General features: G+C 41.1%; 1 protein-coding gene and 2 long non-coding RNA genes across 4 annotated transcripts in view; 1 reads left to right on the forward strand and 2 right to left on the reverse strand.

Moving 5' to 3' along the window:
• MAMDC2 (MAM domain containing 2) overlaps window positions 1–16,363 on the forward strand; it is a 177,494-nt gene that overhangs the window by 60,375 nt on the left and 100,756 nt on the right. For both annotated transcript variants that reach the window (XM_005581898.5, XM_045373130.2), the window contains exons 3-5: window positions 8,436–8,707; window positions 9,962–10,046; window positions 13,232–13,369. In XM_005581898.5, the coding sequence (XP_005581955.1) occupies window positions 8,436–8,707; window positions 9,962–10,046; window positions 13,232–13,369 (495 nt within the window). The remainder of the gene's footprint in view (window positions 1–8,435; window positions 8,708–9,961; window positions 10,047–13,231; window positions 13,370–16,363) is intronic.
• Window positions 1–16,363, reverse strand: part of LOC135967467 (uncharacterized) — a 40,541-nt gene that overhangs the window by 11,408 nt on the left and 12,770 nt on the right. The window lies entirely within an intron of this gene.
• Window positions 5,271–14,105, reverse strand: LOC123569119 (uncharacterized). The gene is made up of 3 exons (XR_006692647.3): window positions 13,987–14,105; window positions 6,136–6,293; window positions 5,271–5,798 (listed from the first exon to the last, which is right to left on the reverse strand). It is a non-coding gene; the product is annotated as an uncharacterized lncRNA (long non-coding RNA).

Consider the following 16,363-nt stretch of genomic DNA (forward strand, 5'->3'; position numbering starts at 1 on the left):
GTAATCCCAACACTTTGGGAGGCCGAGGTGGGTGGATCACCTGAGGTCAGTAGTTTGAGACCAGCCTGGCCAACATAGTGAAACCTCGTCTCTACTAAAAATAAAAAAATTAGCCAGGTGTAGTGATGGACGCCTGTAATCCCAGCTACTTGGGAGGCTGAGGCAGGAGAATCACTTGAACCTGGGAGGTGGAAGTTGCAGTGAGCTGAGGTTACCCCACTACACTCCCATCTGGGTGACAGAGCAAGACTCTGCCAAAAAGAAAGAAAAAGAGAGAGAGCGCAAGCGCAGGTGGAACAACAGCAATTGGTATCAAGGAAGGACAATATGAGATGACGAGGTGGGGTAACCATCAGAAGAGGATGCTGATCATCTAACTGGACATAGGAGCACTAACATTTATTAAGAACTTGGCCCTGTGCTAAGTACTTACATTATCTTATGTAATCTTTTTAAAAGGCTACAAAATCAGTATTTTAACATCCTCACTTTACCAGTGAAGAAAGTGAGTTTCAGATAATATAATTAACTTGCCCAAAGTGACATTGTTTCTAAGTGGCATGGCCAAGATTCGAACTGAGATCAACCTGATGTGATAGCCACACTCAACCACTCCACCATACTGTGTCCACAGCAGGACGTGATCCAGGGGGGCAAACAGTTAAGGCATTCAGAAAATTGAGTGGGAAGATCCTTGCTTGAGTTCAGGGACTAGACTTCAGCCCTGGGAAGGAAGCTGCCAAAAAGAAGCAGTGTCCTTGCCTTAGATATGCAAGACACTAAGCTCTAAACAAAAGAGAGATGTAGGCATTGCTGTCAGACCTGGGTCATAAGATTTCAGTCAGAATCACATCAGGAGTAAATATGCTGGATTCCACTTGAAATGATGATTAGCCTTGGGTAAGAACCAGAGGAGCTCAGCTGTGAGGAGGGAGACTGCTTAGCATGGGCAGCCAGGATGGGCCTAGCACTAAAAGGACAAAGTTGTAGATTTTAACAGCAAAGGGCCAATTAAAGTGAAATGAATGAGGCCTGTTCTCATATCAGCACTGAAAATGTGCTACTGGTCTACTACTTGAACAAATATCTTCTCTGATCTATATTGGAAAAAAGTAAGAAGACAATATTCATTTCTCTCTGTCTCTGCAATAACTAAAAAACTCCTGCCTTTGATGATGAGAACAGAAATTAGCAATTAACATGACCATTTACAAAGCATCTTTATATAGTCATGCACTGCATAATGATGTTTTGGTCAACGATGGGCATATATGATGGTGGTCCCATAACATAACAAAACTGAAAATTCCCTATAGCCTAGTGACACTGTGATGATTCTGATCCTGTATAGGCCCTAGGCTAATGTGAATGTTTGTGTCTTTGTTTTTAACAAAAAGTTTGAAAAGTAAAAAAATGTTAAAATATTTAAATCAGAAAAAAATTCATATAATAAGGATATAAGGAAAGATATTTTATACAGTACTGTACAATGTGTTTGTGTTTTAAGCTAAGAGTTGTTACACAAGAGTCAAATGTTAAAATTTTTTTAAATTTATAAAGTAAAAAGGTTATAGTAAATGAAGGTTAATTCATTATTGAAGAAAAATATTTCATATAAATTCAGTATAGCCTAAGTATACAGTGTTTATAAGCCTACAGCAGTGTACAGTAATAGCCTAGGCCTTCACATTCCCTCCCTGCTGATGCACTGACTCACCCACACCACTTGCAAGTTAGTGCCCTATACAGATGTACCCTTTCTTATCTTTTATGCTGTATTTTTACTATATCTTGTCTATGTTTAGGTATGTTTAGATACACAAGTACTTACCATTGTGTTTCAGTTACCTACAGTATGTAGTACAGTAACATACCGTTACAGGTTTGTAGCCTGGGGTAATGGGTTGTCCCATATAGCCTACGTGTGTAGTAGACTCTCCATCTAGGTTCATGAAGTACACTCTATAATACCTGCATAATGACAAAATCACCTAATGATGATTTCTCAGAACCTATCTTCATCATTTAGTGACGCATGACTGTATATCATTTTATCAGGTTCTCACAATAGCCCTATAGATATGAAGTCATATCTCACTTCAGTTTTACAGTCTAAAGTCAGCAAGGTGAAAATTATACATTGTCAAAATTGCTCTTAAGAGTTCCTTAAATTACAGAGTACGGTGCACATGGTTTTATACGTATTATGCCATTTTTATGAACAACACGGCCAATTCTTCTTTCTGCATGGAAGTATATACTTATTTAAACATTAGATGAAATAGATTCCATTTAGTGGCTATTCATATGAAAAATATATTTCGTGTGTGTGTGTGTCATAGTACTCGTCGTTGGGTTGTTTTTAGTTGGTTTGTTTTTTCTGAAGTACATTGAGTTTCCACATATTGAATGTATGTGTAAAGTGGCTCTCTTCTTTTATTATTCCCATTTTGAAAATAAAGAAGCCAGTGATTCAGTCTGTGTGTGTGTCATAAGATTTTAAACCTAGGTTATAATTTACAAATCCTGAGTAGGTTCCATTGTACCACACAGTCACCCCAGCACGATTATCACACCTGAAGGATGGAGCATTTGGCATTCATTAGCTAATAGAATTCCATGGGTGCCAAGAAGCCCCCTGTGATTTGTGCCCTGACCATGCTGCCACAGTGATGGTGTGGGACTTAGAACTATCATGCTGTGCCATGGCTATTGGAAGTTATCGATACATTGAATTCTGGCCATGCAGATGTGTCCAGCAATTGAACATGACTTCAAGACTCAGTTATTTATGGCTTGACTTCACTTAAACAAAAAAGCTTTTTCTGTTGTTTTCTGATGCTTGCATGTGACAAGGAGACATGTTCAGACCCTAGGGCATGTTGAGTCTGTACTTTTTGGCAGGATGGCTTAATGATTGTTTTTGATTGCTGACTTACTTTTAAAAAAAATCTATTTGGAAGTTTATGGCCCTTTTCTGACCCCTTACAAAGATTTTATCATCTCTAATAAATGTCTAGTAAACCCGTTCCAATTGCCTAAGCAACCATATTTGAAGTGGATCCTTCCCTCTCCTCCTGACGCCATTTCTCCAACACTGTGTTTGGTAAATCTCCCCCAGATCCCTGGCCTGATGCATCACAATCAACCTCCCAATCCCCCTGTGATTTCTGCCCTTCTTTTCCTTTTTCTCTTTTGTTTTGTTTACTCTAACATCTCTAAAGCATTGCTTTGTATTCTTATTGTTTTTAAAAGATGAGAAAAGGGAGCATGTCAGCAAGAATGGTGGAGTAAGGACCTCAGAGAATCCTCTCCCCATAAAAGCAATGAGAACAGCAGAAGAAATGGTCAAAAATCAACTTTTTAAGAATTCTGGACATTAACCAAAAGCTTACAACATTCAGGAGCATGTATTCAAGAAAAATGAAGGAATATTGTTAAAACAGTGAACTTTATGGTGTTCTACATTATTCCCATTTTGATCTTTAAATATATATGGAAATACAAGGGACCCAGAATAGTCAAAATGATCTTGAAAATGAGTATGAGGTTGGAGGTCTCATACTTCCCAATTTCAAAACTTACTACACAGCTACAGTAAGGAGGACTCTATGGTACTGGCATAAGAATAAACACAGATTAATAAAAACGAATTGAGAAGTCCAGAAATAAACCCCACATCTATCCTCAGTTTATTTTAACAATGGTGGCAAGAAAATTCAATGGGCAAAAATTAGATCAAAGATCTAAATGTAAAAGGTGAAACAATAAAACTCTGAGAAAAAAACAAGCTGTAAATCTTCATGACCTTAAATTTGAGAATGGCTTGTTAGGTATGATGCCAAAGGCAGTAAAAAAAACTAAAAACAGAAAATTAAACTTCATCAAAATTTAAAAATTTTGTATTTCAAAGGATACCATAAAAAAGGTGAAAAGACGGCCGGGAGCGGTGGCTCACTCCTGTAATCCTAGCACTTGGGAGGCTAAGGCGGGTGGATTGCTTGAGTTCAGGAGTTCGAGACCAGCCTGGACAACATGGTGAAACCCCATCTGCACTAAAATACAAAAAAATTAGCCAGGCATGACAGCATACACCTGCAGTCCCAGCTACTTGGGAGGCTGAGGTAGGAGAATTGCTTGAGCCCAGGCGGTGGAGGTTGCAGTGAGCCGAGATCACATCACTGCATTCCAACCTGGGCGGCAGAGCAAGACTCCGTCTCCATTAAAAAAAAAAAAAAAAAAAAAAGTGAAAAGACAAAGCACAGAATGGGAAAAAATATTTGCAAATTATCTATCTGATAAGATCTATTATCCAGAATTTATAAAACCTCTTATAACTCAACAATAAAAAGACAACCCAATTTTTAAAATGGACAAAGGATTTCCAACAGACATTTTTCCAAAGTAGATGTACATTAATAGCCAATAAGCACATGAAAGATGCTCTACATAATTAGTCACTCAAGAAATGCAAATCCAAAGCATAACCAGAGATCACATCTACTAGCGTCACTATAATTAAAAAAAAGATGGGCAATAACAAGTGTTGGCGAGGATGTGCAAAGTTGGAACTCTCATACACTGCTGGTGGAGATGTAAATGATGCAACCACTTGAGAAAGCAGTTTGGCAGTTCGTCAAAAAGTTAAACATAGAATTTCCATGTGGCCTAACAATTCCACTCCTAGGTATACACCTAGGAGAACTGAAATTTTTGTATACAAAAACACTTGCATAAAAATGCTCATGGCAGGATTATTCATAATAGTCAAAAAGTAGAGACAATCCAAATGTCCATCAACTAATGAATGAATAAATCAAATGTGGTATATCCATAAAATAGAATATCATCCCCCAAAAAGAATGAAATTCTAATATATGCTACAATATGGATGAACCTTGAAAATATTATGCTGGGTGAAAGAAGATAGTCACAAAGGGACACATATTATATAATTCTATTCATATAAAGTTTCCAGAATAGGCAAGTTCAGGCAAACAGAAAGTAGATCAGTGGTTTCCAGAGGTTGGGGGTCGGGAGAATGAGGGGTGACTGCTAATAGGTACAGGGTTTCCTTTTGGGGTTATGGTGAAAATGTTCTGGAATTAGATAGTGGTGATGGTGCACAACTTTGTGAATATGCTAAAAACCTCTGAATTGTATTAAACGGGTGAATTCTATGGAATGTGAATTATGTCTAAAGTTAACTTCCAAATATCAATCTGATTAAGATGGAATAAATAAAACATTTTACACCCAAAGAAAACTTCATTAATTCACTCGGTGGTAAAATGATTCTTTTTAAGTAAAAAGAACTCAACATTTATTCTAGAATAGCAATTTTCTTAGTGACAAGGCAGGGAAAGGCAACATCCTTGACATTAATATCTTCCTCATCCTATATTTTCTAAAACTTCTTCAAAACATGCCATGTTCCTTCTAGTTCAATTTAGCTATAACATGACAACAAAATATACCCCTACACTGAAGCCACAAGCAGAGATAACAAGTAGTTTCAACTGAAGTGCCAACTCAGATTGATTGGCAGTGGCTACATGGAGCACTATATTTAGAAGGGTTCCAAGGCTGTATCCAGAGCAGGCCTGGAAAATGTAGTGATTAATTTAGAAAATTAGTCTTGAAGTTGGCAGTGATAGTGGAGGTGGGCGGCGCTTGGGCTAATGATTAGGTCTAGGAAAATGCATCATTCTGCTGAGTGCATTGCATCCAATCAGCTGGGTAGATACATCTTTGCTTGGACTGTAATGCAGCTAATAGGCACATTCACATGGCGTGACCTAAAAACAAATATGAGATCTTTAATTTAAATACAAAATTCCAATATTTTAAAATAACTCACATTTATGGCTAAGATGTCAAAATCACTCAATGAATAGCACCAACTTTCATCACACAGAATAAAATCTAGGTATTTTAAATAGTACATTTTATATAGTGTGTGCTCTCAAAGGTTCTTGACAAGAGAACATTAGCATACGCTTATAGCAAAATCTGATCAGGTGAGAGAATATCAAGAGAATTTTTTATGGCACTCACTGAAAAGCCAAGAAAATCACTGGCAGATGGACTCTGTGCACCTGCTGTAACACACATTCACTTAAATTTGCGTTGTACCTTCCAGCATAACTGTTGCCTCCGTCCTTTACGTGCCACAGGAGCCTGCACTTTCTTTGGTAGATGAGAGGTGGCTGGAGAATGAACCCTATTTACCTGTCATACATTGTAAGTCAGCAGCTCTCAAAGACCAGTAGCATCAGCATCTCCTGGAATGTCTAAGAAATGCAATCTGTTAGAAATGCAGCATCACCCCAGCCCTACTGGTTTGGAAACTCAAGGGGTGGGCCTGGAGATCTGTATTTGAACAAGATTTCCAGGTGACTCTGGGCTCAACTTTAAGAGCATTGCCCTTTCTAGAGTGGGGAAAGGAAAAGGGGAGGGAGAAAAAAGGGGAGGCTGGGGAAGTGCCCAGGGAAAATTGAGCCTCCCATGGCAGCAAAGTTGGTATTTGATGTGAATGTTGATAGGACATAGCAAGGTCTTTATTTGTTTTTTTCCTCTTTTATACTCCATGTCCCAACTCTCTATTTCCTCGGAAAAGGTTTGAGGTACTCATGTGATCTCCCCCAATCCAGCCTGCTTGAAGTCCCTTCTTTTGGGACAGTAGCAAAGAGTGGGGAAAGAGGATGGCACTAATACATTCCTCACGCCACAAGAAGCGGCACTTTTATCCAAAAAGGGTTGGCCTCAAGAGCCCTGGCTTAGAATAGTCAAACCCAACAAGCCTTTCACCTCGGAAATGCGCGCGAAGCACTTAGAACAGTAGTTGGGCCTGGGTTGCAGTGAGCGTTGCCTATATGTGGGAGGTATGGTGGTGGCAGCAATCGCTGCAAGGGCCAGATTTCTCCACAAGGGTGCCTGGGTTGGCATCTGGAAGCAATTGCTATCTGCACCCAGTGGGTGGTTGCTATGTTAAGAAGATTGCCAGCAAGAGTTAGATCTTGATCTTGAAACCCTTCAGTCGGCAAGCAAGGATCCCTGAAGACAGTGCCCTAACTGTGTCCCTCATGTGAGGATGGCCGTCATCTGAGCTCCAGTTGGCCTGTCAGTACTCGCCACAGAGATAAGGATCCAGGCTGGGATGGGCATTTGAGACAACAAGCGTGGGAGGACAGGCTAAGAACATCAAGCAAAACAAAGAGGCTTTTCAGATCCTTTCTAGTAAGAGTTTAGGGTTAGGGAGACTGAACTGCAGACACAGGGAGGGGGAAGCCACAGGATGAAAGACAGCAGGTTAAATGACAGCCATGAATGTGGGACCCTCTGAGAAATCATGAGAATCTGCAAGGCCAGAAAGGCCCAGGAGGTCCCCAAAGACCCACAGGCAATCGGATCATTGATATAGGAAACCAGATGGCCAGAGGTGAGTTTGGAAGGCTTGAGTTAAGGTTCTTGGCTTCAATGCCCCACCTTTTTTAATAGAAATGTTTTTCACATCCTGTACAGTCAGCAGAAAACACTTGTCAATATTAGGAGGGTAGAGGGAGAAGGGAAGGAGAATGAACAGAGGAAAAGGAAAGGAGGAGGAGAAGGACGGGGAAACGGGAAGAGGAAGACAGAAGTGAGGAGGAGAAGGAGAAAGGAGGAAAGAGGGAATCCAAAAGGAGAAGTGAGGATAGAGGAGAAGGAAGGATGATTGCTAGTCTCAGAGTGTCCAGTGCTTTCCCAGCCCTGTGCTACATGTTTTGCAAGTGTTTCCTCATTTAGTTCTCAGAACTATGAAATTCGGTCATGGAAGAGTCAAGGGAAGGAAGTCTTATTCCTAATTTAAAAAATAAAATAGCTTACAATGTACTTTTTCTGCCTAGGTCCCAAGATCCAGTCTTAGGTAACCAAATCAATTCAGTTTACATAATGGTACAAGTTAAATGCAGATTGAAGCATTAGGTAATGGGGAGAGCTATGTAAGGAGAAGGTTGAGTCCACCTAGTTATGCTGACTTCAGTCATGCTGCTCTTCTGATTCTGATGTCCCTCAGCCTGCAGAAACATATGCCTATGGGGACCAGGGAGATGAATGCAATGTGCTAAATGGGCCTGGTGTAAAAGAATAAAAAGCAGAGACAGTGTCAGGAGTGAAGAGGGAGTGATGGCAATTACGGCAAAGCGGAGACCACATGCCACCCTCTGAAGAGGCAGCACCACTCAGCTCCAGCCTGTTGTCGTCATCTGGTAACATGGCCTCAGTGCTTTCAATTTTTTCAAAAGAGGCCAGTGATCCAGTGTTCAGGCAGCTTCCAGTGGGTTGACAAAATATATCTGCAGGTTTATCTGCCCAGAGACTTGACTGCAGTTGCATATTTTTCCAGGTTGCAAACCAAAAATTGATCATTTTCCTGTGTTCCTTTCTCTTTCCAGGTCATTACATTTACGTGGATACCTCCTTTGGCAAGCAGGGGGAGAAAGCTGTGCTGCTAAGTTCTGACTTACAGGCTGAGGAATGGAGCTGCCTCCGCTTGGTCTACCAGATAACCACATCTTCAGAATCTCTGTCAGATCCCAGCCAGCTGAACCTCTATATGAGATTTGAAGATGAAAGCTTTGATCGCTTGCTTTGGTCAGCTAAGGAACCTTCAGACAGCTGGCTCATAGCCAGCTTGGATTTGCAAAACAGTTCCAAGAAATTCAAGGTAGGTGGAGTTTTGGAGAAAGATATAGAGCCTCTTATCTTTGCTTTATACTATTCTAAAATCTTATGAAAATTTCTGACGTGGAGGTTAGTTATCTCCTGGATTTTGATGTGATGTTTCATAGGATATATACCATAGAAGAATATTAGCAATGGAACTTAACATTTTGTTTATTCCTTAAAAGAGCTTCTTCCCAGATTTCTTTCCCATCTATTTAAATAAGCCTTCTGTAAAAATCTAAATGGGGCTTAAACCACCCTCTTCATTGAAATAGATTTTCTATGGCTTTTAGGGAGTATTCTCATTTCTATAATTTTATTTCATCCTTCTAAACTGTGTGTGCTATGTGTTTATCATCTTAATCATTTCTTTGCTACAAATTTTGAACAAAACATTAACTATAATAAAATGAAAATGAAAATACTTTAAAAGAGAGAAAATACTTAAAGGATATGTTCCATTTCCTTTTCAAAGAGGGAAGGTGTTCCTTTGGGAGTCCTGGAAAAGGAAAGTAGAGAATATAAGGTGATGCTGGGTGTGGATTGGATAAGGAAGGAGGATGGGATCCAGACACACCTGGCCATGAAGTGTGATGTTTATTGAAAATATTTCATCAAGGACACAATGGAGCCATCATGAAAACATTCCCCATTCCTAATCCACCTTTCAGTTTCCTATCCCATCCTGCTTCTTCTTTGAAAAGCTTGAAATACTTTACTCTCCAATACCCTCTTTCTGCCTGGAGTCCTTCCCTGTCAGCTGGTGGTTGAGGATGGAGCATGGGGCCTCTGAGTTCCCTCTTTTACAACATCCTCCCAGCAGTTATCACCTCCTAAATCTGCCAGCATAGTTGCAGAAAATAGGGCTAAAACCACAGGAGAAAAAGTGATTACTTTCAGAAACAGGACCACAAGTGCTACCACAAGCACTGAAGATGGTGGTGGTTGGGATAACAATAGAAGAGAAGACAGCTGGCTCTGAGCTTCTATCAGATGCCTTACTCACCTCGAAGTTTTGATGTATGAGTTTATGTGCACATGCGCATGCACACATGCGCATGCACACATATACATACACACACATTCTTTTAGTAAAGTCCATAGTGAAATTGGTATCCAATAGCAATTAGCTGAGACTAACAATCCTATTTTGCCTTGAATGGCTGAACAGCTCCAGACTAATAGCTGAAATACTGAACCAAGGAAACATGATGTTTTGAAGTCTAACTCCCCTTCTTCCCCATATGTTGTGCAGATTTTAATAGAAGGTGTACTAGGACAGGGAAACACAGCCAGCATTGCACTGTTTGAAATCAAGATGACAACCGGCTACTGTATTGGTAAGTGGGCTTCATTTTCATTAAATCAAACTGCGAATCTTTTTCTAAAAGCTACTGTTGCCAGAGGGAACTGAATCAATCGTAAAGACCAAGTATTTTATAGAATGCACTGCATAATGCATACTGGTTTAAATTCTTTGCTAGGTTCATTTGAATACTGTATGTTGTTTTGTCTTTAGTGTGGGAAGGCTCATTAGAATTTGCCTGTACTGTCTGGATTAATGAAAGAAACACAGATGCAGCAACTGTAACTTGAGAACTGCCACCTTAACCTTGACATGTTCTGATTAAAATAATTTACAAATTGCTGGAAACTCAGCTTTTTGTAGCATGTGCCAGAAAAGCAGACATTGTATTATCTTCTTTCCCTCATTTCTCTCTTGGCATACCACTGCCCTCCTCTTAATAATCACAGTTGTCACTTAGAATTCACTTGAGAAGAGTTGGTTGGCTGTCTCTTATGTGCCAGCTTCCAAGAGGGCATAAAGAAAGGGTAAACCCTGTCCTATGGTGGTTCAGTCTCTATTTGTCTACACTGAAGCTAGTTCTGTATATGATAACTACTGCTGAGGAAGGACAAGCTGTGCAGTGGGGGCGCAGGGAGGAGGAGAAGAAATTGGAGAGGACTGAATAGGGACAATGCATTGGAGCTGGAGTTTCAAGAAGGAGAAGAATTTAGTTAAATGGAGGTGCAGGGTAGGAAGGCAAGGGTTCTCTGTGGCCAGACTTCTGTGGGGAGAAAGAACAGAGCAGGTTCAGGCAAAGGGAAGAGGCTGAGTAAGGTGTTTGAAGTGAAGACCAAGACTGCTAAGGGAGTTTGTGATGGAAAAGTGTGGATGCAGGATGTGGAGCTTGGACCTGCTGAATCATATGGGTCAGCCAGCAGGGGAGAGGTGTGCAGCTGCACTTTCAGATGACTCCAGCTGTCACGTGGAAGATGAGTTGGGTACAAGGAAAATACTCAGCAGGTGGGAAAACCCCTAGGAAGCAGCTGTGACCTTACAGAGGGGACTTAATGAGGGCAATACTGAATTAGCAGTGGAATCGGAAAAAGGCAGTAGAATTGAGAGATTTTTCAGCACTGACAGCTCTTGAAGGCTAAATGAACGTGGCGGGGAAGAGAAAGGACAGTCAAAGAAGGTTCTGAACAACAACAACAACAAAAAAGCCTTTGCTAATCCCCTGAAGTTTCACTTCTCTGTTTTGATCTCAATGATGTCTCTAGGGCAAGTGAAAGAAAATATACCATTTTCTGAAGATACAGTGAGGCTCAGGCTCCCTTCCTTGAGCCTCCCTCTGGGCTCCCACCTGGCATCTGTAAAAGGTTGCAAACGACAGAGAAGTTAAACACCCCTGGTGGAGCGCCACCTGCTGGCCCAGTCAGCTTACTGAGCCTCAGCCTCTGCTTTGTCATCTGTAAAATGGGAATAAAATGCTTCCCTCCTAGGATTCTTGGGAGGAGGAATGAGATCGTGGCTATGAAGATGATTGGTATATACAGTGCTGGGCATCCAAGACATGTTGCCTTTCTTCAAATGATTTGGTGACTTCTGATTTGTTTGAAACAAAAGGATGCCAACACTTTTAACTCGTTAAACTCTATGATCATGCTCTCACTTCTTTCTTTCTGGGTACTTTCTCTGTCTCTTTCCATTCCTCATCTGTAAAATGAGGTTAGTAACAGTGCCTATGTCATGGGGCTGCTTTGAGGATTGAATAAGTTAATTTATGTAAAGTGCTGAGAATGAAGCCGGGCACATTGAGGAATATTTTGCTTTTTATTTTACTCTTAGGCAGCCTTTGGCACTGAATGTTAGGGCATTGGTTAGCAGACACTGTGGTGGAAACATTGAAAATGAAAATCTTAGAAATTTTCAGTGCTTGCTAATGTAAAAACACATTGCTGACTATACCAGTCAAGATCCTGGCAGGAAGGAGGAAACAGGATACACTCAACCTGAGTAATTTGAGGGAAGCTCACTGAAGAGATCACAAACTGTGAGTCATAAAGGAAGCCAGCAAGGGACAGCTCTGTGACCCAGGACTAGTAACAGTGATAATTCATGAGCTGTTGTCTTCTTTTGGCCTGAAAGGACAAGGGAGGAGGAGTTTCCAGTACCTATAAACAATAGCTATTTGGTGAGGACTGCTTGACAAGATTTGCCAACCCATGGCGACCTGGCTGGGAGACTGCTGTGCAATTAAACCCCTGATTTCACTCTCCTTCCACCTTCCATTGGTCGAATCCAACAGGGAGATGGAAGGCAGGGGAGCCCATTGATACAGTTCAGATAGGTCAACCTCTGCAGGACCTATCAGGTGGAGAAGAGCAAAATTGATCTGCAGGGGGCCAATGGCCAGCACAATTATACTTCCTAGTTTAATTGCATGATTATAAGGGTCAGTGGAGGCATTAGCTTGTGAGTTTCTTGCTCCTTTTTAAGGAAAAGTTGTTGATGAAGATCAATATATCCACGCAAACATGCCAACGACACTAAGGGGAGAAGAGGAGGGTCTGATTATCCTCTCTCTCTTCTCCACTCAGTAGCTGCAAAAGGAACCCAGAACCTAGGATAGATCTGTCCCACCTATTTTGCCTGGGTTCTCATTTATAAGAAAAATGGAATTTTAGCATCTTGGACACATGCCCCTCAGCTCTGGGCAACTTGTTCATCATGAGAAGAGAAAGGAAAAGAGGACTGGGCTACCAGATTCAAGAAAGGGTTGTGGAAAAAATTTTCTAGAGCTCAGAGCATAACGCTGAGCAGTGCTTTGAGACAGAGGTGACTGATAAAAACAGCTGACTTGTACCAAGCACTGACCACATGCCTGGCACTGCGCTGGGAGCTCTCCACACTTACAATAGCTCTGTGAAGTAGGAACATTGTCCCCATTTCACATATGGAGACACAGAGGCTACAAAAAGTGATAAGTCATGCTCCAAGTCACATGGCTAATAAGTGGAAGGGCCATAATCCAAAGGGCCAATGATGAATTAGAATCTTGATTTATTACAGGATCTGTCTCTCTTCTTGACCAATATTGTGCGGGGGTCCTGGTAGAAAGGTCACAGTGGGCAAAGGAAGAGAGAAACTTCTGAATATCTAAGAGCAAACTCTGTAGTAGGATGGGTGTACCCAGGTGTGACTGTGTGTCCATGCAGTGTTTTTGTTTCCCTTCCCCAGAATGTGACTTTGAAGAAAATCATCTCTGTGGCTTTGTGAACCGCTGGAATCCCAACGTGAACTGGTTTGTTGGAGGAGGAAGTATTCGGAATGTCCATTCCATTCTCCCACAGGATCACACCTTCAAGAGTGAACTGGGTGAGCTGCGGTCAAATGGAGTCCCTTTCCCAGGATAAATTTTTCTGCTGTCTCCTCCCACTTCCTGCACTGACCTAGCTGTGGCTTCTGTCAATAGGGAAGAGAGGAGGGAGGAGGGTGAGTAGGAACTAAGTAGGAACCAGGAGGTGTGGCAGAAGAGTAGGGAAGGATCTACAGGGAGGTAGAGACAAGCTGCACCTGTGAGCTCTGTAGCTACGGGGAAGGCCACCCCGTAAAGATTTTCCTTCACTTGTGGCCTAGTCTTGTATTTTCACATTTCCATATTATGCTTTACTTTCTTGTGTATTTGTTGTTTAATATTTCTCATTTCTAAAGACAAGGCTGGAATAATCCTAGGTTACTTTTCACTGAAAATAGATCAAAGGATGGGAATGGGTCCTAGGAACTTCCCAAGTGACAGTGAGGTGAGCCAATACTGCTGATTAGCTCTGAATGTGGTGTGCAACAGGCCCCCCTAGTGGTGAAGAAGGCTGCTTCTCTGCAAGGAAAATGAGAGGTGAGGTTGTGTTATCAGCAAGAAGTCAGCTTTGAGAAGAAGTCCTCCACAGAAGAGAGACAAGGGCAAGGGCTTACTTGTGGGTTACCACTGCTCTCACCTGGACCCTGGTAGGCTTTGGAAAAGCCTAGGCTTCTCCACAGTTGCAAGACATTTCATCCTCGACTCCAAGGTCTCCAAGGAGTAAGAAGCTTCTGGCGGCTGGCTTTTCAACAAGAACAAGACAGGAATTTTTATTCTGCTGCAAACAGTTAACTTTTTCTCTTTTGATCCTTTACACAGAGATATTGATGACCTTTTATGGTTCTTTCCATTTTTCTTCATTCACTATTGCTTTTTGTCATCTGAATATTTTTAACCATGTCTCCAACTCTTTTTTTCAAAAGTGCTTATCCTTCAGCTTATCTTGACTCTAGACCGTCTTCATCCTAACCTTATTGTTCTCTTTGCTCCTATTCTATCTTCTCCTTTATATCCCGAATCTCAGGTTCAGTCTCCTGTAACAGCCAGGCAGACAGTATAAGCAAATGACATGTGGGCTGGGTGAGGACTGCGGCAAACTAGACAGCAGAGACCCTGTGCAAAGGCTACTCGGCTCTAATGAGTTGCTGCTGTGTGAGAATGCAAGCCCGGGTTGCTAGATCTTTTGATGTTTCAAGATCATCAGGAAGGCAGGTGTGTGAAATTTCCCAAATGTTTAAAAGTTGGTGAATGTTTTCTAAAATCACAGTGTGGGCCAATAAAACACATTTGCAGGTCAGGTCCTGTTGGCCAACTTCTATTTTGCAACCTTCATTTGACAAGTTTCTTTTCTTTTACAACATGTTCAGGCTTCTTAGAATAAGTTACTTATAAGTAACCACAAATAAAAAGATCGGAGTCTCATGGAGCTTGCCTGTTTAAAACAAATGCAACTTTAAATCTAGCATTGTCATTAATTTGACCCAGCATTAGATATAATGGGGAAAATGACAACTAAAATGACAGATCCTCTATGGCCCCTTCCCAGCTTCAAGGAAGATTCTTTCAAGAAAGGAAAAGAGATTTTTATCACAACTGGATGTTAACAAAGGGCGGTATGTGTCAAGTGCAATAAGAGTGGTCTCCTTCCCCCACCAAAAAAGAAAGGTGTTGGGAATTCAGAGACAAAAGAGGCCCCTCACTGCTTGGATGTCCTAGAAGACATGATAAAAGAAGTAAACCGTATTTCGGGGATTGGTATGATTTTGACAAAGATGAGAAAAAGCTAAGAGCAATGATACAGTGGTGGTAGCTACGAGGGGTGGATGGGGGAAGAGATGTGGCTGAGAAAGCAGTACAGGGACAAATTCGAAAATGCCTGGAATGCCAGGTAAGAGACTTTATTTCATTGACAATGGGAGGCCACACAGGTGTTTGGGCAGGGGAGAGACACCATCACAGCAGTGTTTTTAGATGGATTAACATGACAGGGATTATTTCAGTAGATGGACAGTAAAAAGGTGGAGCAAGAGTACAGAAGAATCCCCCAGAAACTGTTTCTTCAGATGCATCTGGGGTCACTTACATAAGAAATTGAGATAAGACCAAAAAAAAAAAAAAAAAAAAAAAAAAGCATGTTTATGTACTTCCTACCTTTAAAACCTAGGTTCAGCCTTTTCTTTTCTTTTTTTTTTTTTTTTTTTTTTTTTTGAGATGGAGTCTTGCTCTGTTGCCCAGGCTGGAGTGCAGTGGTGTGATCTCAGCTCACTGAGACCTCCACCTCCCGGGTTCAAGCAATTCTCCCTGCCTCAGCCTCCCAAGTAGCTGGGATTACAGACACCTACCACTTCATCCAGTTAATTTTTGTATTTTTAGTAAGGACAGGGTTTCCCCATGTTGGCCAGGCTGGTCTCAAACTCCTGACCTTAGGTGATCTGCCTGCCTCAGCCTCCCAAAGTGCTGTTTAGCACTTTTGACAGTGACAAGAGATTGAATTTTTTCTATGGATAGTCCATATTTTTACCTTATAAATAAGTGGCCTATCCTCATTTGGGGCCCTTTGTAGGAACCACACTATAAACGAGTGCTCTGTGTACAGTGAATGATAACCAGTCATGGCAAAGTAATCCATGAATCTTCATGAGTATTTTAAAAGACAGTTGGGTTAACTCAAAATAATAAAATGTCACCAACTCTTGAGAGCTCTATGTAAATGAGTAAAGCAACTAACAGTCTCTTGGGGTTTGAAGAAAGAAAAGCCCGATGATTTTTTCTTCATGTGTGACAATAGGCTAGTTTTGAGATTGTTTTTCTGTCCTATCTTAAGAATCTAATACAAGGAACAGAAAGGATCTTGAAAGGCTGATGCATCAAAATGGCAATTATGTCTCCTGTCATTATCACAGTTGCACAGAGATGCAAATTTAACAATGGGGAAGTGTTAGAGAACTTTTCCCAAATCATTTAAAAATTAGTTCCAAAGTCAAACCCTGTGGGTAACCAATATTATGATTCAG

This window comes from Macaca fascicularis, chromosome 15 (genome assembly GCF_037993035.2).
Source record: "Macaca fascicularis isolate 582-1 chromosome 15, T2T-MFA8v1.1".
Lineage (NCBI taxonomy): Eukaryota > Metazoa > Chordata > Mammalia > Primates > Cercopithecidae > Macaca > Macaca fascicularis.